The sequence below is a fragment of the Astatotilapia calliptera genome, chromosome 6 (genome assembly GCF_964374335.1).
Source record: "Astatotilapia calliptera chromosome 6, fAstCal68.1, whole genome shotgun sequence".
NCBI lineage: Eukaryota > Metazoa > Chordata > Actinopteri > Cichliformes > Cichlidae > Astatotilapia > Astatotilapia calliptera.
This window is the reverse complement of record NC_137427.1, coordinates 14,168,725-14,189,184: the sequence shown is the minus strand read 5'-3', so window position 1 is coordinate 14,189,184 and position 20,460 is coordinate 14,168,725. Positions and strand designations below refer to the sequence as shown.

Here is a 20,460-nt window from a genome sequence, read left to right as displayed (position 1 = left end):
TTATGACACTATGTTTGCACTGAAGCACCGCAGCAATTTCCTAATGTTGTAAACCTGCTCAACATTTGGCAATAAACCCCTTTCTGATTCTGATTCTGATTCTGACTCTGTAAGCAAATGTGTTATTTTTTATTAACCATAATGTGCTGTACAGCAAGCTGAGGAATACAGATAAAGACCGCAGACTATCAGTAGAAGTGTGGGACTGGGATCGGACCACGAGGAATGACTTCATGGGAGCCCTTTCCTTTGGCGTGTCAGAGCTCATGAAGGCTCCAGTCTGTGGATGGTAATGCTGACTTGTTGAATGCCCAGTTACTGTTGATCTGTATTTATAGTTTAGAATGACAGAGTATTGATTGATGTAACGAATGAAATAACTTTTATGTTACTCTTTGTATTTACACTGTTATTTTAAGTAAAAAAAACAACTGTAGAGTCAGAAATATCAGTAGTTTAAGCTCTCATCAGTTGCTCCTTGGTACCCAGTAAATGCTTTATATCATCCAGGTTTTAACAAACACAACATCTTCTGATGTAAACAGAATGCTTGGATAAGCTTGTCTTTGTTTCTTCCCCTCACTTCCTGTTATGTCATGTCTCTCCTCTCAGGTATAAGTTATTGTGCCAGGAGGAGGGGGAGTACTACAATGTTCCCATCTCAGAGGAGGATGATGGTAATGAGGAACTGAGGCAGAAATTTGAGGTGAGGATTGTATTAACATAATCAAAGCTGCGCGATCTTTTCTTTTGCAGTATCTTCAAACTGCATGGCACAAAGACAGAAGCATTTATTACACGCTTCAGACTGAGGTGGATCGATCTGATCCTGCCACCCTGTCCAGCAGAATTATCGAACTGTCACATGCTCTCCTGGACTGCAGATAACCGTGTGACAGCTGCAGCTTTCACAGAGCTCCTCGGCGTGCCCTCTTTGAATTCTGAGGCTTCACTTCTACTTTACATTTTTTGCGTGTTTGTGGATAATTGTTGTTATTACATTCCAGCCAGAACCAAACAGAAAGGGGGATCAGCTTTAGTGACTGTGCTCAATAGCATGTTAAAAGGATGAGGAGAATAATCAGCTCCTCCTACTTTGCAGTAATGTTTAAGCACACATTGTGTTAAAAAAAGATGTTATTTGATACAATTTCATGTTCTTCTTGTTCGAACCTGTGTGCGTCTGGCCTTCTTGGAGTGAATTATTTCACCTGGTATTCTGTGTCACAGTGTGCAATGAAAGCCCAGGTCTCTAGAAGATGTGTTTAAGGTTACTTTCCACGACCTTTCTGCGACACATGGTTGAGAATAAAGGGGGTGGATAGAATGAGAAAGAATAGAAAGTTGGGCTGGGAAAGGTCACGGCTGGGACTGACAGCCAATTTTTAGCTGACCGAAAAAAGCAAACAAACCTCATGCTCGTTAATCTGGATTCAATATGAAGCTCGATCATTGTCTGGAGTTTTATATATGTGTGCATATTTTTAAGTATATGGAAACACTTAGAAACACGTTTTCCATATTAAAGTAAGCTTTGCCATAAAAATCATTTCCTGTTCAACTTTTTGCAGCTTTACAAAATGCGTTCATTACATTAAAGGAGAAGCTGCCCTGTGTAACGACACAGTAACAGAAATACATTCTGAAATATATCCAGGCAATGAGAAAAAAGGTGATGATGATAAAAAAAAAGAGAGAAAAGAGGTGAAGAAAACAAATTTGGCCTGAAGTCAGAGGGTGACAGTGCAGTTGTGTTGCGTTTGTCTCGATAACAGGAACAAAGACCAGTAGCGAGCATGTTCCTCACAGTGCGTGACACGAAAATGTGGTGATTTTTCTCTCACACACAGAAGCTACAGTAGTGTACTGTGCAAATGTGCAGTGCATAAACGGAACAGGTATTTTCAACATTGTTCTAGTTTTTCACATCGTTTAAATTGCCTTTAAGAGAAGCCCAGTGCAGTCATCATATCTCTCTCATGGAGCTCCGAAGTAATTGTCTGGCATCTGTAGATGTAATGTTTCATCCACTTGACTTTAATGAATGTTTTTTTTTGAGTTTTTTTATGGCCTGAGAACTCCTCTCCCTTCTCTCCCCTCTTCATAAACCCCTCTGTGGTTCTCTCCCTTTTTTCCCTTAGCTTCCTGCTCCCTCCTGTGTGCTTGGTGAGACTTACACTGTACAAATGCTTCTTCACCCTATGTCACAGTGTCATATTTAATGCAAGAGTTTCTCTCTTCCTTTCTCCACGTCTTGCCCCTGCTCTCAGGACTGCCAAATTAATTTTAATCTAAAGGTAGCCCTCTCCGCTCCTCGACCCTTCTCTCCTCTCCTTCTCCTCTTTTGTCTCGTCTTGCTGTGGTGACATGTTCCTCCACTTCTCCTCGTCTCTGATCATTTGTATGTGGTGCCGCGCTACTACAAATTGATCCAGTTTACTAACAATTTGTACATTTTGGCTTGGATAAAAAAAAAAATTCAAATCAAAAAATGATAATTTTATAAATGAATGAAATAAGCCCGATGGATATTTAGTAACTCCCCATTTTTGTGAAAGTACAGCTCTTCCTCGTTTTCACGGCTCGCATTTTCTCAGAGTTTGACAAAGGATTGTTAGTAAATCCTGATTTACTGCTTACAGTTCATAGCTTTACATGTGTCTGCATGTGCGTCTTTGTGTTGTGCGCCCGTCTTGTCTGTGTACGCTTCATGTTGTGTGCTTATGTCGATGTCAACTGAAGTATAACCCGTAGCTAGTTTCTTTTCTCATCTCACAGCTGAACATTTGTCTGTAAGCGTCTGCTTCTTGAACCTGCAAACATCTCAGTGTAAACCTAGATAAACTTCAGTCTAAGGCATAACTACATGGATGGAAATATTGCATATTTGATATACTGTATGAATAGAGAAATAAACCAGATGCAAACACTAGATGTCAGCATTGACCTGAGTACATGGCGGGTAATTGTTCCTGCTCTTTTATGTGTGTCTGTGTGTGTGTATAAGCACTTATCCCTCTCACCTTAACGTTTTTTTAGTCTCCATGGTTAAATCAAAAGTTGTTTTTAAAACATAATTCATGAAGTCACCTCTGGGGGTGACTGCTTTATCAGAAATATAATAGAGATCAGGTAATTATTTTGACTGTTCTCGCTGGTTTCTTTCTGTGAAGCTGCAATTTTGAACTTGTACGTCTGTAAACTCTAACTGGAGCCCCGTGGACTAAGTTTGCTGATCGAAAGGCTCGACCACACGATTTAGTGTCATATTATGAATGCTGTATCTTCATTCATATTCTCTGTGTTTGTCTGCGTGTACGAGCCTCACTATTGGCCCTCAACTACCTGTTCATACAAGTCAGCTGTTGTGGTGTGCGCCTGTACACAAGTGTACTAAGTGAGTTAGACCTTTTGGCTCCCTTTTCCCTGTGGTTTCAGGACCAAGCAGTTGTGGAAGACTCTGATCAGGTGCGTCTAAAAGGAAGGAAGGAAGTAAGGCTGCTGCTTGCTTGGCCCGGCCAGGCTTGTTTCTGTGGCTAAAGCTTACAGGTGTGCTGTGATCTGGTGCGGTCTGCTCAGCTTTCTTACTGCTCTCCTAGTTTAAGAGCAGGCAACGGTAGCTTTCATTAACCAAACTGCAGCTGCTCAGCACTGCTAGAAAGTATTTTAATATTCAGTGTATTTTACTTGAATGTTATAGAGATAAATGGGTGAATTTATCAGGTATCTATGGTGTGGGATAACACTAAGTTCTTCCTGTTTTCCTGTTTTTTAAGAGGAACAATATTGTAATGGCCTGGAAACCTTTCAGCCCCACACAAGTTGGTCTTCCTGTTTCATGTATATAGTATATTCTTATGCTTCACTGGGAAAAATAAAAGAAGATTTATCTCCTGTAGCAGAAGAAAACAAACTTCTTTGTGCAGCATGAAGATTTAGGTAATAACTAGGATGTTGGGGAGAGCATGATTTTTGCCTTGGCTAAGAGTGAATATGAAGCCGGTGTGAGGTGTGTTTTGTGTAGATCTGCTTAGAGAAAGATATGAAGCGGGACGCTTCGTCAGATTGTTTTTAGTGTTCAGACTGCCACAGTAGTGTATTTTTCAGCATAGTGCACTGTAGTGTCTTGAAGCATTTGCACTGCTGAAAGATTGAGCATGACTTGGCATGAAGAGGTGCAAAGACGAGAATGTTTTTGTATTTTTACAGGTCAGAATTAGAGATATATTTTACACTGGACATGCATGTGAATGTTGAAGCCACGTGGTGGCATCCTTTCCTTCGGTGCAACAGCAGCCACGTAGAAATCGAGCGTTTTAAGGTCTGATTTCAATGTAGAGATTTTAAATGCTGTTTTTTTAGGTTTTACTTTGATCACTGATCTTAATGATTTAATACTTAAAATAAAATTTCTATGCCTAGCTTTGTGGATGCTATGTCTGGTTAAAATATGTTACAGTACTGTGTGAAAAGCTCAAGTCAATCTTCATTTCTATATATTTTGCAAGAAACATGGGAAATAGATGCAGGGATTTATTGAAACATGGATAATACATGAATATAAAAAGCAACACAGAGTCAGTTTTTGCTATGACTGCCTTTATGCTTCAACACAGCCTGAACACTCTTGTGCAAACTTTGTTTATGTAATTTCTATAAGTCGTCTTCAGGAATAGTTCTCCAGGCTTCTCGACGGACATTCAAAGCCCTTCTTTGGATGTTGGATGTTCTTTTGTTTTGCTATCTGTCAAGATGATCCCACACTGCTGCAGTAGTGCTGAGGTCTGGGCTCTGGGGAGACTAATCCATAACTAATAGTATACCATTATTGTATGCATTTCTATCCAGGTTTGTCTTTTACTGCTTTGGCAGTGTGTTTAGGATCATTGCTTTATTAAAAAATGAAGCTGTTGCCAGATGGTGAGTCAAACTCTAACAGTACTTTCTGCATTCGTAATTCCATCAGTTTTAACAAGACCGTCCTCCAACCATCTTCCTATTTCCCAACCTTAAGATTGACTTCTCTTCCAAAGAACTTTAAAAACTTTGAAAGACCCTCAGAAAGCCTGAAGAACTATTGCCCAAGACCATAAAAAATCACAAGAAAATTAAGGCTCCTCTGAAGCAAAAGGAAAAAGAACATGAGGGATAACTTGAGACTTTTACACACTACTGTAAATGAAACAATAGAAAATGATCATTGTTGATAACAGCAGTGTCATGCATTAGCTTTGCTATTGAATTTAATCAATGATGTTTATGATTAACTGATTCTCACAGCAAAAGCAGATGTGACAAACAATGCTTGCATGATTTTTTTGGGTTTTTTTGTTTTTTTTCCAAATCCAACATTTCAGCTTTCTCGCTTTATGCTGACAACAACCACCAGCACTGTTTTACTTTGTTTAAATGATAGCAATTTGTTAATATAGCTAGAGTAATTTATTGGACAGTAATTGGACAAGAAGACAACTGCAAATCTCAATCGGGTTTATCGAGTCATTTTGTATTATAGGAGCTCCAAAAAGGCACATCAGTTTTGCTTGATCTCATTAATCTTGAATTGTGCCTGTCAGTCAGTGTATTCTGGCAGATAGTGAGCTAATGGCAAGTATAAGTTATACAGCAGGTAAACAGAAAAATCAATTAAGGATATTTTGTGTTATTTTAGTAAATGAATTGACACATATTGAATATTCATCAGTATGAAAATGGTTTTAGTGGTTGTAGACATAAATTTAAAAAATTGGCAAAAAGGTGTGAATATGTTGTCTTCTCTGTGAAAAAAATCCACGATAAAGAAGCTTGAATATGTTCTGCCATTTTTTTATTTGCTTAAAAACAAGTTTTATGCATTTTATCAAGGTTAACATTTTAGGTATCCACGATCATTGTCTTTTCTGAATTGCACATTGCAGCCGCTTTAGGTTATATGCTTTTCTTATAACCATTTAACCTTCAGACACTTTATTTTTTTCTACTCCGAGTGTAGAAAGCCAAACTTGGTCCCACTAAGAAGGTGATCACTGAGACTGATGACAGCCACTCCAGCCAGCTCCCATCAAACAGCCTGAACCAGGTCAAACTCATCGACTTCAATTTCCTAGCTGTGTTGGGGAAGGGAAGCTTTGGCAAGGTGCGCGATATCCAAAGTTGGAAGAACAAAGTGCATTGTACTCTACATGGAAATGATTTTTACTTGGCCACCTTCTGTCTCTGCAAAGGTGATGCTAGCAGAGATGAAGACCACTGAGGAGCTGTATGCTATAAAGATTCTGAAGAAGGATGTGGTAATCCAGGATGATGATGTTGAATGTACCATGGTGGAGAAGAGAGTCCTGGCCCAGCAGGACAAACCGCCCTTCCTCACATACCTCCACTCGTGCTTCCAGACAGTGGTAGGTAAAAGGCTTCTGGATGTACCAGGATAACTCACTCGAGGTCAAGTCAGGTCAAATTAATTCAGCAAGCGGCTTTTAGCTAAACAGCTTAGTCATAAAGTGCTGGAGAAGGCAGCAAAGGACGTTTATGACAAGTCCAATTAAAAAAAAAAGTGAAAGGGGAACAAAGTAACCCCAATTAAAGGGTGAGCTCTCTCTCTGTTTAAATAAGCAAAAGGCTTTGTTACAAAGGGTACCAAAGTTATCTTTGATACCCTTAATATCTCTTTTTTGTACTCGGTAAATGTAATGATCTAAAGAAATTGTAAAATGTTTTCAGTAAGTAGTGTTGTGAACTTGCATAAACTCTGCAAATCTATTATAGTCCATATGCAAAGGAAGTCGATGGCTTCCTTAATCTGAATGTCTCTTTGTTAAATCTGTAAGTTGCAAATGAACGTCTACCAGCATCCAGACTCTGAGAGAGGCCGGGCTAAACTATAGCAGCTGATTAGAGCTGAACTGGCAGGCAAGGCAGAGGAAATAGGAAGAGACACAGCTTGGCATCACTCATAGCATATTCATGAATACACATACTCGCACACCCATTCGCGTACAGAGAATAACAAAAACACACTTACTCCTACACTTTTGTGACCTCTTTGTCTAGTTTCACATTTGCTGTGCAGACCTTTTCCTGCGATGCCCGTACTCGAACATTTTCTTTATGTGAATGTTTTAAATTTGGGAAATAGTCCAAATGTTTTAAATATGTCCATTTTCTTGAAACTGATCAGTGTTTGAGTTGTTTTTTAAACAGAAAATCTTTACACTTAGATAATGTTTCATTTGATTTGACTGTTTCCCTAAAATACATTCAGGTTAATAAAAATAAAAATAGTGACACCAATCGTGAAATGGCCCGATTGAGTTTTCTGTGATCCTCAAGATATTTCTGTTAAAGAAAATCATACCTCACAAAAAAGGACTACTTCTTATTCTAATTGTTATTGCTATTATGTTATTTATTTTACACATTAAATAACCAGAGATAAAATAAATGATAAAAACAGATTTACTTCATTTTTTGCCCAGTTTCATAAATCTGCACAGCAGCTGTCTTTTTAAAACATAATTAGCTTAAATGCATGAGTTCCACACAGTGTTCTGCTAAGACAACACGCTCTCAACATCGGATCCACTGAAGTCAAACCCTTTACTGAGTGAAAACAAGGAGGCTTTTTATATCAGAGGCGCAGAGAAGCTATAATGTGCATTTTGCTGAAGGCGCTGTCATTGCAGTACAGTGAGGGTCACAGCACACACAGTCCAGGGTAAAGCCCGCTTTGCCAAGAGTGGTGACATTTGGTGTCAGACCTGGTGGAAGGTTCAGCTGCGCTGTCTCCATGGGTCTGTTGTTATTGTTTTGTTCGTAAGAGACCATCAAACACATGTGGACTGGGGTCAGGCCAAACTTGTCACGGGCAGTAAGGGACCAGCAGTAGAACACAAAGAGAATATTTCCTGACAGATGTCTGTGTTGAGTGTTTTCATTTTCCATGAAGCGCTTTGCTGTGGGCTATTTGGGTCACCTTGTCATGGAAAGAGTAGCAGGAAAGATGGAACAACTTAGACAGCGGGGGTAGGCAAGACGTCAAGACTGTATTTCTCTGATTTGAGGTTTTACCACGAATAGAAATGTAAACATATTTTGAAATTTGACAGTTTTTTACGTAGAACCTATTATTATTTTTTCTTGATTTCTCACACACTCATAACTCTTCTTTCACCTTTTTCCTCTCTGCATGACCACAGGACCGCCTGTACTTTGTCATGGAGTATGTGAATGGTGGAGACCTTATGTACCATATCCAGCAAGTGGGCAAGTTCAAGGAACCTCAGGCAGTGTAAGACATATCAGTTTATCTGTGTGTTTCTATGATTCGGCTGTAAAATGAATCTGTGGTTACAGTCAAAATTATATTTGAGAATTTACATTAAGCCTTTAGGTTTTATCCCCTTTTGTATTATGATCACATTAGTGTCTAATAACAGTAAAGCATAAGCTGCAACAATAATACAGACATGCTGTATTGGAACTGTTTGTTCTGAGGTTGAAGGCTCGGTTTTAAGCAGTTGTAAATATGTGAATGTTGTCATTGCAGGTTCTATGCAGCAGAGATCGCTGTTGGTCTCTTCTTCCTGCACTGTAAAGGAATCATTTACAGGTGAGTATTAAAAGGTTTACACGGTATACATACCTAGGTTGCTTTTAAGCTAGGAACATCCTTTGTGATGTAGTAAATGTCTTTTATAACCCTATCATAAAAGACAACCACTAATGGAAGAGTCAGCATCTGAAGGTATGTTTTGAATTCCCGCCTGCTTCCTCAGGGATCTGAAGTTGGACAACGTGATGCTGGACTCTGAGGGACACATTAAGATTGCTGACTTTGGCATGTGTAAAGAGAACATGACAGAAGGAGTCAGCACGAGGACCTTCTGTGGCACTCCAGACTACATAGCTCCAGAAGTGAGTACAGCCGCAGATGTAAAGCGTATACTTGTGTGCGCGTGTGCTTTTTCTGTTGCATGAATTCATTTCTGTCACTGTCTGGTCTGAGCCTGTGTCACCCTTGTGCTCCAGATTAAGGTCACTGCCTCAGGACAAGATAGGCCCGCACACAAACGCACACAAACGCATATACACGAGCTCTCTCTGATGACGTAAGTGTCCCAGTCAGACCGACACCCAGCGTGTCCGCTGGCGAGTCCAAACTGAACCCAAAACATACAGGCAGGGGGTTTTCTTGTGAGCAAGCATTTCTTGGATTTCTTTTAATTGAAAGCCACATTTATTTAACGTGACAGTTTGACCTTACCATTTGTCATCACAGTTGTGGTCGTCATACCAGGATACCTCAATATTTTAATTCTCTTTGATTTGTAAGGCGCATTGGTTACATTTATATTTACAAATTTCACATTTAATGTCTTCTTCTAAGATTGGGTGATATGTTAAATCACCTACAGATAACTTCTGATTACTGATAAAACACATATGTATGTGTGTGTGTGTGTGTGTGTGTGTGTGTGTGTGTGTGTGTGTGTGCACTGCTCCTTTGTGTACTCCTTAGTCTAGATATAAACCTGCTTATATTTGTCTCAAACTGAATAAAACTGGAAGCTGAAATAAACAAATTGTTTGGGATAAAATATGCTATGAAATGAACAGTAAGCAAAGCCTGTAAGGTGTGAGTGTTTCCATGAAAAACTAGAAGCCCGTTTCTTGAATACCTTGTTACCTTAAAAAATAGTCAGACACAGGAATGAAAACTTCCACACTGGTACCTCAAGAACACAGAATTGGGAAGAAATGGCATTGTCTAAATACACAAAAAGGAAAAAGACACTATGTGGCAGCAGGTTCTGTGGTTAACAAGTCAAACTCTCAATAAAACATACCAGTAGACTCTATGAGCCCATATATGCATCCAGTTACCCAGCAGCGCACTCACACACACTGCTAATGTTGTTAGATTTTAAGTGTTTCCTTTTCTGTTGTTTCTGACAGCTCTTTGACTTTGCAGCTCATCAGCTGTTTAGCAGTTAGACTGGATCCTACCTTAGGATTGGTTGTTGGGCCTACTTGCTGCTTCTTTTCAGGTCTTAATTATTGGCTCCAACCAAACTTAAAAAGGAAATGACTTCTCCTTCTTGGAAAACTATACAGGCTGGTTTCTGTACAAGATGGCTCAGACACGCTACTGGGAAAGTTTTTGGTTTTCATTTACTTTGGTTTGATAGCATTGAAGTTCAAGCTACATTCAGTCTTTACCCACTGAAAGCCTGCTAGTAATCTTTGAAGTTCTTTTATGAACTTAGCAGTTTCTGTTATATTTCAGGCCCACTTATAGAACAAAATGACTGGGTGTGCATCAGAAGTTAGTGAGGGTGGTCTCTGCCTGTGCAGTTATCCTTGAAAGCATTCTAAGAATGGTCAAACCACATGTTTACTTATTTTAGATCATCTTTAAGGGTACTGGGGAGGTCGACAAATGTTTATGGGGGAAAGAGTTAAGCCAGGTGTGGTGAATAGGCTAACACCTATTTTCCTTTTGCTCACTTTGGGATGACTCAAATTTTGATTCATAAATGAAATTAGAAGAAATTGTTAATGTGCTTCTCCCTCTTTTATGGGTAGGGTTAGAACGAGACATGCATAACAGGTTGAGGCTCATCCATTGCTAAATCTGAAATATCCTTTAATGATTAAGGCTGTAAAATAGATGATTTTTTGAGTGAAATGTGCTGGAGAGGTTAGTTCTGTGTGAAACTGCCATGCAGTTGTGTATACAAAAAGATCCAGCTCTGGGGATGGTTGTAGCTGATTAGCTACATCTTTTGTTTTTTGGTTGGAAAGTATTTGTGCCCCCCAGATAGGTAGGAGCAGCATTTATGTCTTCCCTACATCTTTCCCTTGTAGCATGAAGGAACGTCCTGCTCATAACCAGCTGATTTTACTGTTATTTGTGTGTTTGATCCAATTTAGGATTATTAAGTTCTACTATTATCACTTAAAAGATGTGTTACTCATTTAAATACTATTTTATTCTTAAAACAGGTGAAACAAACAGAAAAAATGCAGCATATATCCAGTGTACATAATATATGCTGCAAAATTGAAAAAGTCTTATTATTAACAAAGATATAAAAAAAAAGACAGCAAACGGGTGCATTAGTCATTTATTAATTAATGCTGAATTTAATCATTCTTAAATATGTATTTACATTTTTTTGTTAATAATTGCTGTTATTGTATTTTTTAACACATTGCATTCAAAGCAAATGCAAGTAAGCCCTTTTTAGCATAAAAAGAATAATTCCTCTGATTCATTTAATGCAACCAGTGCAAATTGTAGAAGTTCATACGCACTAAGTTTTTCCAATTCTCTGACCATTATCAGTTAGCTGGCTTCTATTTAATGATGGGCTGGATTATCGATTCTCTCTAAAAAGCCTCTCTGATAGACTGAGAGGTTAATTCCACCCACGATGCCAGGCTGAACACGCTGTGATCGCTCGAGTCAGACTGACACTAATGCACCAGCCAGGGATGACGCAGTATGGGGCCGGAGTAGCTACTGTTTCCATAGCACCGCATGCAGTACACATATTTTCAAACACTTTTTATTTTTTTGATTACACTCACATGACTATCACACAGTCATGTTGATGACAGTCACACATGATGTGTTCACAGGTTAAATAGGGCATCAACACATAGTTATGCATCTGTATGCATATATTGTTTTTATTAAGCTTAAGAAACCCAACCATTTGAGTCTTAATAGTCTTAACAGTTAAACATTTGCACTGTGTATCCACCCACTCCAAAGCACTGTAGCTAGCTGGAGAGTGACCTTAAAGAGACTTAGATTCACAGTGGTGACATTTACAAGGTAAAGTGAGACGAGGTGTTCCTTAAAGTGTTTCTGATAGAAGAATCCACTACAAATAAATACACTGGCCTTTTCTGTGTTCCTGCATTCCTACAGAATCTGCTTTTGCCGGACCTGAAGTAACACCCACGGGGCATTCTGTTCATTTGTTGTCCCCCAAAAGCTGTTCAAAGATTTGTCTAATGAGTTTTGTAGTGATTTGTGATGTCAGGCTTTTCAGCGGGTGTGGTGCGACTGATCTGTTTGGAACGAAGTCAAATTCAGTGAAGTCTTTTATTCTGAAAAAGGAAAAAAACAATGTACACACAATAGAGAAGAGAAAGAGAGGGTGTTAAATGTGGACATGACACTGGTTGAGAAAACACCTGTTGGTCATTTCAGATGAAGGACACCGAGACAATTAGAGCGTTCATCAAGTTTTATCACATTTTATTACCATTTTACAGAAAATAATTGAGCTGACAGGGATGGCATTAATGGAAGCAGCTCTAACTGAAGAAGGAATGGACTGCAATGCAGCCTGGTGCATCTGGATTTAGGTGTGGAAACTCCTTGTTGTATTCGATGTTATCCCAGCTTGGCCACTGGTTGCCATTATACCGATATGTTAAATAGTGACGTAGGTGAGTAATGGAACAAAAAGTCAGGGCTCCATTTCAGCGTCAGTGTTTTCTGAGAGGATGTGACTGAAGAATTTCTTTTGGTGCAGCCTTGACAAAGAAATAGCTGAAGGGGAAGGAAAAACAGAAAAAGCATAATATGGGATTTATAAAGTTCATTATATGTTTATTAATGATATGGAAGCCTCTCTTGTGTGACACATTTTAAATTCTTGACAGAGGATTCCCAAAGGGGAGTCCCTCATAGTGGTTATGTCAGCTATCCATACAGCATTACATATTGTGATTGTATAACTTTGTTGCTGTGTTAGTGCAGTTTTGTATATGCTTGAGACAACTGTGAGATGAGAAGTGTTTTCACACTTTCTCACACACAGGAGCTCAAATACAACCCACCAGTCTGGAAGTTTATTTCTTTGTGGAAGTGGGTCCCTGGTTAACAGTACACAGGTGACAGGATGCCTTACTTTTACTGCTATCCTGCAGCTTGCCCAGACACACACACACACACACACGCTCATATGTTCAGGAACACATTTATTGCTGGCTCTGTTTACTCTGACCTATATAGGCAGTCATCGGTCGCTCCCGTCTGGCAGGAATGCTCACACTGATGTGACTTTACACCTCAGTGACTTTGACACGGAGAAGAAGAGATAGCAAGGAAGAGAGGCGAAGGATCAGACAGACAAAACAAACTGTAACTTGACATAAAAGGAAAGAATCAAAAAAACATTGACTTCACAATGGGTCCATTTCAGGAGAGTATTTGAGGCTACGGAGTTGCCTGACACAGGCTGTTTTCCTGTGTGCTGTAGTCGTCTCCCAGTGCGGTGTGGCATCAGGAGGAAAAGGGTGTCTACTTTTCTGCTGACGCGTCTCTGGAGTGCAAAGCAGTTGGTGTCAGAATGTTTTATTATACATTGAATCATTAAAGAAGACCCAGTTTTCAGTCTCTGAGGTGATATTCTGTTGTAATGTGTCAGTATGTGACATTTCAACAAAGGCAGGGAGAATTTAATGTAAGATACATTATTCATTTACTATAAACCATACATATGAACAACACTTAGATTTTCCATATTTTCATGAGGTAAATACATTTATTTACAAAAAAAATCTTTGTCAGATCGTAACAGGCGCATATAGTTAAGTTCTGTGTATAAAAATAGCTGTAATTCAGTTAATGCAGTTCTTTGTTAAACCCCTTGAATCAAAGTTGGAAAAACTGCACATCACTTACAACTTGTTTGATTTAAAAGTTTGTTGTTTAGATATTTTTGTGGCTGTTCTTCAAAAAGTTGGAGGATTGAAATAGCAACCCTGACTCATGATAGAGGTGTCATCCGGCCACATGCTTTGGCATCTCTAATTCCAATTTAAACCCTCGGCCAATTACCGAACACCCCAAACTAGTGTTTTTCAGAAAAAGAGCTATTAGTAGTTTCACACAATCATTTCATCCATGGTTGGAAAAGTGAGTGAGACGTGAGAAAAAAGTCAGGGGGGGAAGAAGAAGGTGAAAAAGAGAAACCGAGAAAGATGCAGCAGATGAGACAAACGCAGCGAGCATGAATATGTGAGGATGCTGCAGACAAGGTGGCAGCCTGAAAACGTCCAGACAGCAGTTTAGGTCTGTCGATTTATTTATTTAACTGCAATAAAAATGTTATAAGAATTCTATATTATCTTTTAGGTTTAGCATTAGGAGTAAAACAGTTTCTCGTGCAGCTGTTTTCTACATTATGCTCCATATACACTACATTACATTGCAATTTTTCAATAGGGTTGCTCTTAATTACATCATAATCTCACAATTTATTCATATCCTCCTGGCAACAGAGTTAAAGCAGGTGAAAGAAGCCAGACACTTTATTAGGTATACGTTGTTTTTGCTGTTTTGACTCCTTTTTTCCTTCAGAAACGCCTTTGTGAGACATTACTCTGACATTTTGGTTCATGGAGACGTGACAGCATCACACAGTTGCTTATTGGCTGCACATCCATGATGTGAATTTCTCATATCACCACATCTCAGAGGTGCTCTGTTGGAATGAGGGTTGGTGACTGTACAGTGTCAAACCAGTTTGAGATGATTTGAACTTTGTGACATTGTGCATCACTCTGCTGTAAGCAGCCATCAGAAAATGATTACACTGTGGTCTTAAAGAGATGGACATGGTCAACAACGATACTCAGGTAGGCTGTGGCGTTGAAACAATGCTAAATTATCGGGATCAGGATTTGTTATAGGGATACCAAAGAATTCACATATTCAAGGTTTTCATATAACTGCATTTTCTCACATGCCTCTACAGTCATAGAGCATTTCAATACTGAATTTAGCTCACAATTCATTGTGATCACGTGAAAGGTGCTGTTTATATTGCACCGTAGGATGCTCATGTAAACCCCAAGGCTGCTCATTAATATCCTCAGTGAATGAAACCATCCACAGCACAGGCACATACAGTACCAAGAAATGCTTTCAAAAACAGACCACTAAAGCAAGGTCTGATGTGCGCTGATCTGCTCCACAGCACACACATCCCTCAGAGGGATACAGCAGCAGCAGCACAGCAAATATTCATGTAGCACGCTGTAAGAGTGTTGGTCGTGAGGGTGGTACTGTGCATTGTACTGCACGTCTGTGCATGAAGAGCAAGGGTTATAGGGGCATAGGTTGGTACTTGTGTGCATTTGCACACAAGTACCAACTTGTGTGCAAACTTGTGTGTCTGTGGTGAGCAGAGTAGCCTTGAATAGCTAGCAGTCTGATCCAGAACTGTCATGTAGCATTAGGACTAATGGGAGAGCGATGTCTGCAGCAATGCCCGTGCACAAGCGCACATACACATGCAAAATATACTCAGAAACACAGGCTCTTCAGGTCACGAGCAGAGGTGCATAAATGAATACACACATGCTGACAAATTATAAAATCTAAACACTTAACGTGTTTAAGCATCTAAAAGAAAGAACAAAATATTTTTTCTCCTGCCCTCTTTCACTCATGATCAGTGAATCAGCTCTCCCAGCTGCAGGGCTTGGTACAACAAGCAAAATATAAAGCAGGAAGAGAGCACAGACTCTCCATCACTGGCTGCCTGGCAGAATGAGTGAAAACTTAATGCAGGTATCAGGGTTTTTTTTCCAAACACTAAGGTAGACGAGCATACAGATTTGGTGGAAATCTGAAGATCTAAACTTACCGCGGTGGTTTGGAGTCACGGTGGTTACCAAGGTCGCGGTGCCTGAAACTGTGTTTGTCCGCCGGTGTTGTTGCAGACGGGCGATGGGTGGCAAGGGCAGAAAGTCACAGCAGCACCACATTAGTGCAGCTCTCTGCAGATGGCCTGAAACTGATCTGTACAGTCTGTTACTGATTTTTTATTTTCCTTGTTTTCTCTTTCTGCTTGTCTTAATCTCGCCGAATCTCAACTTTCTCCCTGACTCCTCTGCCATCTTGCGCCTTTTACCATCTCTTTCTCCAACTTCAACATCGTAATGATTGCTAATAAAATAAATCATGTTTTATAGTATTTTAATCACATGAGACACAGCAACAATTTTCCCCTTTTTAGACTATGGGTATCTACATATTTGATTTCATAACTAATGAGCACAAAACATCCTGTATCTAATTGTACGTATGCCATCTGGAGCTCTTTTTTTAATCGATCCCTCCCCTTTTTCTCGCTCCCTCTTTCTGTCTCTCTTCCTCTCTGTTTTCATTCCAATGATACAAGCCGACATGAGGCTGCAGATCTCCTTGCTACATTGACCTGATGTGTCTTCATTCTTTCCACGCTTAAACCGCTTATTGCACACAACAAGGGAGTCTGGGAGGTCAAATCTCAGTGACACAGTGGAACAAATGTGCCTCGTCACAATAGGTCCTTCGGTGATTTGTTGGCTGGCATTAACCTAATTTACTATTTTAGCTAAAACTGCTCCCTTTTAGTAAATGGGTAGAATTTTATAATTAAGATTTGATGAGAAAACAAAAATGAGTTTTGGGGTTTTTTTTGGTAAATGTTCACAGAGCTTCTGTTTACAAGGATAAGGAATGATTCCTTTTTCATGCATATTGAATGACTTCAGCAGTGGAAGTGCAAACCTTAAATGAAACAGAGTGAATTTGTTGGCAGTTGTTGGGTTAGAACGAAGGTCGGGATGTTTCCTGCAGGGAGAAGGATTTGAACAGACAGGCTCAGGGATTTTACCAAGAGGTTTCCTCTTACTGTGGAGTCTTTGACCCTTGAGCTCATTAAAACACTGAAGCATGATCAGGGAAATGGTCTTTTCCCTACTGCACCTTCCAGCCCTCTCACCATAGCACAAAAGAAAGCCAAGGATTAAAGCTTATCACTTTTCACCTTCTCATAGCACCGTGCTTCATGCCTCCTTAAACATGCACATATTCATCATTTAAACATTATTCAGTTTGACATTGATTTTTGGGAGCGAGCAAACATTTCGAAACTATTTGATTGGAGGCATCCGTTCATTTAAAAACACAGTGCAGTATTTTTGTTTTTTTGCCATATTTGAGTGGTTATCAGCAAGTGTAGACGACATAGAACAAGATGGTGAAATGGTAATATGGTGAAATTAGTCAACCCACCTACTTTGGGAATTAGCACCTTAGCAGTGACAAAGAAAGAGTGAGAAATGGCTCAGAAAGGTCAACAGTATGCATATTTTCTCAGATTCATCGAACACTTGAAATGGAAGAGGAGAGAAAACAAGAGGCCAAGTAGTATGTAGGCGGCATTGAGCCCTTATATAAAAACAACTGTGTTACATTAGCTAGTCATAACTATCACCATGGTTGGTGATGACCTTCTTAGGTATAGCGAGAATCTGTTAAACAGCTGAAAGTGCAACGTTGACAAAAGAAAAACAAGATGTTAATGAAAGTAAAGAAAGTAGAGCTGCAACAGTAAATATATAACAACATAAACTTCATCCTTCCTGGCTACCTTAAGTCGTTGTCTCTCCTCCTCTCACCTTTTGTAGAAACTGAGTCAGGACAGCACCGCTGACCGTGTTGTACTTCAGTCTGGATAGAGTTGTTTCTCAACCCATATTCACCACTGGTCCATCATTTCATGTTATTTCTGACCTAATCAATGGCATTGATCTCTGATGTATGCTGTGAGGGAGTCCTGCTGACTTTCCAGAACACTGCAATGCCATTAAATATACATTACTGCATAAAAATCCTATGTTCACTAAAGTGTTCCTGAGAGAATTTTAATCAAATAAGTTATGGATAGATTTAAAAAATGAAAGGATACATAATTGCGAATCCCACATATTCACTTACTCGATCAATGACAGTTCATTTAATCTGCTTCACACTTTGGACACAAGAAAGGACAAGTGACTCCATACAGCTCCTGGAAATAATAGGAAAGGACCTTATTTGCACGTTGTCCAGCCCACTGATTAAGAGTTACTACAGTACCACACAGTACCCCAGTAGGTGAGCTCCATTTTCTCCTTAATCATATGTTGTTAAGTGTGTATTTTTACCCATATTCATCTTCTTCTAATCAAATAGTTTTGGTGCCTAATCAAAATTAAGCAGTTTGTGATAAAAAAAAAAGTTAGATACCTGAACTCGCCTGTCATTCCAGGTGTCAATCCAAACATCGTTGTTGGGAAAAAAGGCTTTCCTGCCAGCAGAAAACAAAAGACAAAAGACAGAATTAAGTGTAATTAAAGGCACTTTATTTACTACTGACACCTCAATCATCTGCTCCACATACGCAGTACGTCTTGAAGTTCCTCTAGTTACTCATAGGTGTGCAGCTCATATCTGTTTATTCAAAACAGCAATCATCTCCCTGAGCTGAGTAAAGCTATTTGCTTCAGCTGGCAGCTTATCTTGAGTATATGTGATAGCAGTCAACCTCTGTCCCAGGATGTTAGCTTCAGACAGCAGCAGCTACACAACATGAGTAAAATAACCCTCATCTTCACGGTCTGCAGAGTTGTGAAAACTGGGGGATTTGCAAAACGTGTTTATAGAATTACACAACCGTGTGAAAGCTTTTGCAAGGTTTCCATGTTGTTTGCGCTACGCTCAAGATCCATTTTGGATATATCCAGAGTCAAGTATTGACGTACTAATATAAGAGGTGTTCATGTGTAAGGACTATGAAAAAATAATGACATGGCTGCTTTGTAAACACAGTACTTTATCTTTTAACAAACACTGGAAATACTCGAAAAACTGAATGTGACAGCACAGCTCACGATATTATCTTTGTGCTGTATTAATGGGGTTTTTCCTTTTTATAAAATCCAGAGCTGTAGCAACATTCACATTCATTCATATGCATGCAAGTCTATACACATGCTTGACTTTTGTGTGAGGGGAAACATGTGGAAACACTATTTGTCCAGTTGATTGTATTCAACCCTCAGGACAGCAAAATCCCATTGCAGTTCAGAGCTGGAGGGGTGTTTGTCCACCTGCGTGTGCTTGTGTAGGTATGTGGACTCCTGTGGGAAAGGCAAGGGTCATTAAAGTGATGCAGTTAAGGTTGCGATGCAAGGTTGATCTGCCTCCACCCACCTAGACAAAATGCGTCCACTATATTTGTGTGTTGCTGTACATACAGTACATACATTCTCTATTTTTTGTGTTAGTTTTCCTTTTCTCAGGTACAATATGGTGTCCAGTCTTTTTTTATGTGTTGTGGCATTAAGCTGGAGGAGTGTCCCAGGGCGGCATGTGTGAAGCAGAGGTCAGAAGTTATTCAGGAAAGCACGCAAAGCAGTACGCCAGCACTCATGTTGCACACCGAAGCTTATTTATTTACAAAGATCACCAAATCGTCCTGTTTTTCATGTTTCTCGTTTATCTGTATGTACCGGTACATGAATGTGTAATCTCAATATGCCTGCGTGTTAATGTTTCATCAAACCATTGCAACGATTTGATGTGTCACTGAGTGTAAAGCTTAACTACAGTGTGTGTGTCTTCTGGGTGGCGTTACTGTGGCCAGAACAGGCGAAAGCATTAACCTTTAACCATGACAGTGTAACCCAGAGGATCTCTCTGTCATTCAAGGAAATGTCACAGTCAAAAGAAGCCTCCTAAGAGCTCCCCTTGGAGACGTATACACTCTTAGTGTTTTATGCCACAGCCTGAGCTGTAGTCTATCTTCACAAAACAAATATTTAAGTAAAATATAAATGTTGAGTGTTTTTAATATGCAAAAGTGTTTGGAAAAGTATAAAACCGTTTTCAGCTTCATGCGCTGCTACATCGTTGTATTAAAACTGCTCTTGTAGCTCTGAGCGTGTCTTATAAATTGGCGTACGAATACTGCTGTGTAATTCGTTATCAGCTTCTGTCCCACGCGCCCTGTACTCCCTTCTTGTCACAAGATATGAGCTTCCTATCGTCTTTGTTCAGCCGTAGCAAAAAATAATTTGATTGTTGCAGGTGATTTAAAATGTAGGCGACTCAGGGTTCATGCAGCTTTTATGGCTGTGATCATATTCTTGCTTTAAACTTTACCTTGTCTCTGTCTAATTATGGTACAAAGAGGAAAACAAGTAGACATCCAGTCTTTGAGCTTTTGATTTATTAGTAATTATTTTAAAAGCTGCTGTCAAACTTTATATGTATGTAGGTAGAATTTTAACAGGAATTCAGTTTGTCCTTTTTCTTTACTGCCCAGCATCTCATCAAGGATATTCTGAAAGTGCCCTTTGTGAAAAATATGTAAAAATGTAGATGAGAATTTGAGTCGTTTTGTATAGCAATAAAATATATTTAGAGAATATTTAATAGGCTGCTGCAATGCTGTGATCTAGGTTATCATGCTTAATGATATTTTTCTTACTCTCAAACTTAATTTTTTTTTTTACAAAAATAAATATTTTACCAAGATGGACGAACTTAAATACCTCATCTTCTTAAAGTATAGCTGAAAATATTAGGCTGTAGAGCCTTTTATTACAGATTGTGATCAA

At 39.3% G+C, this 20,460-nt stretch overlaps 1 protein-coding gene and 1 long non-coding RNA gene across 4 annotated transcripts in view; one reads left to right on the top strand and one right to left on the bottom strand.

The window, feature by feature from the left end:
• The window catches only part of prkcaa (protein kinase C, alpha, a), a 139,066-nt gene that overhangs the window by 98,325 nt on the left and 20,281 nt on the right, over positions 1-20,460 (top strand). For all 3 annotated transcript variants that reach the window (XM_080302794.1, XM_026170434.2, XM_080302795.1), the window contains 7 exons: positions 155-289; positions 613-706; positions 5,993-6,136; positions 6,225-6,398; positions 8,196-8,287; positions 8,546-8,608; positions 8,775-8,913. In XM_080302794.1, the coding sequence (XP_080158920.1) occupies positions 155-289; positions 613-706; positions 5,993-6,136; positions 6,225-6,398; positions 8,196-8,287; positions 8,546-8,608; positions 8,775-8,913 (841 nt within the window). The remainder of the gene's footprint in view (positions 1-154; positions 290-612; positions 707-5,992; positions 6,137-6,224; positions 6,399-8,195; positions 8,288-8,545; positions 8,609-8,774; positions 8,914-20,460) is intronic.
• On the bottom strand, positions 12,243-16,509 carry LOC145429401 (uncharacterized). The gene is made up of 2 exons (XR_013909634.1): positions 15,675-16,509; positions 12,243-12,568 (listed from the first exon to the last, which is right to left on the bottom strand). It is a non-coding gene; the product is annotated as an uncharacterized LOC145429401 (long non-coding RNA).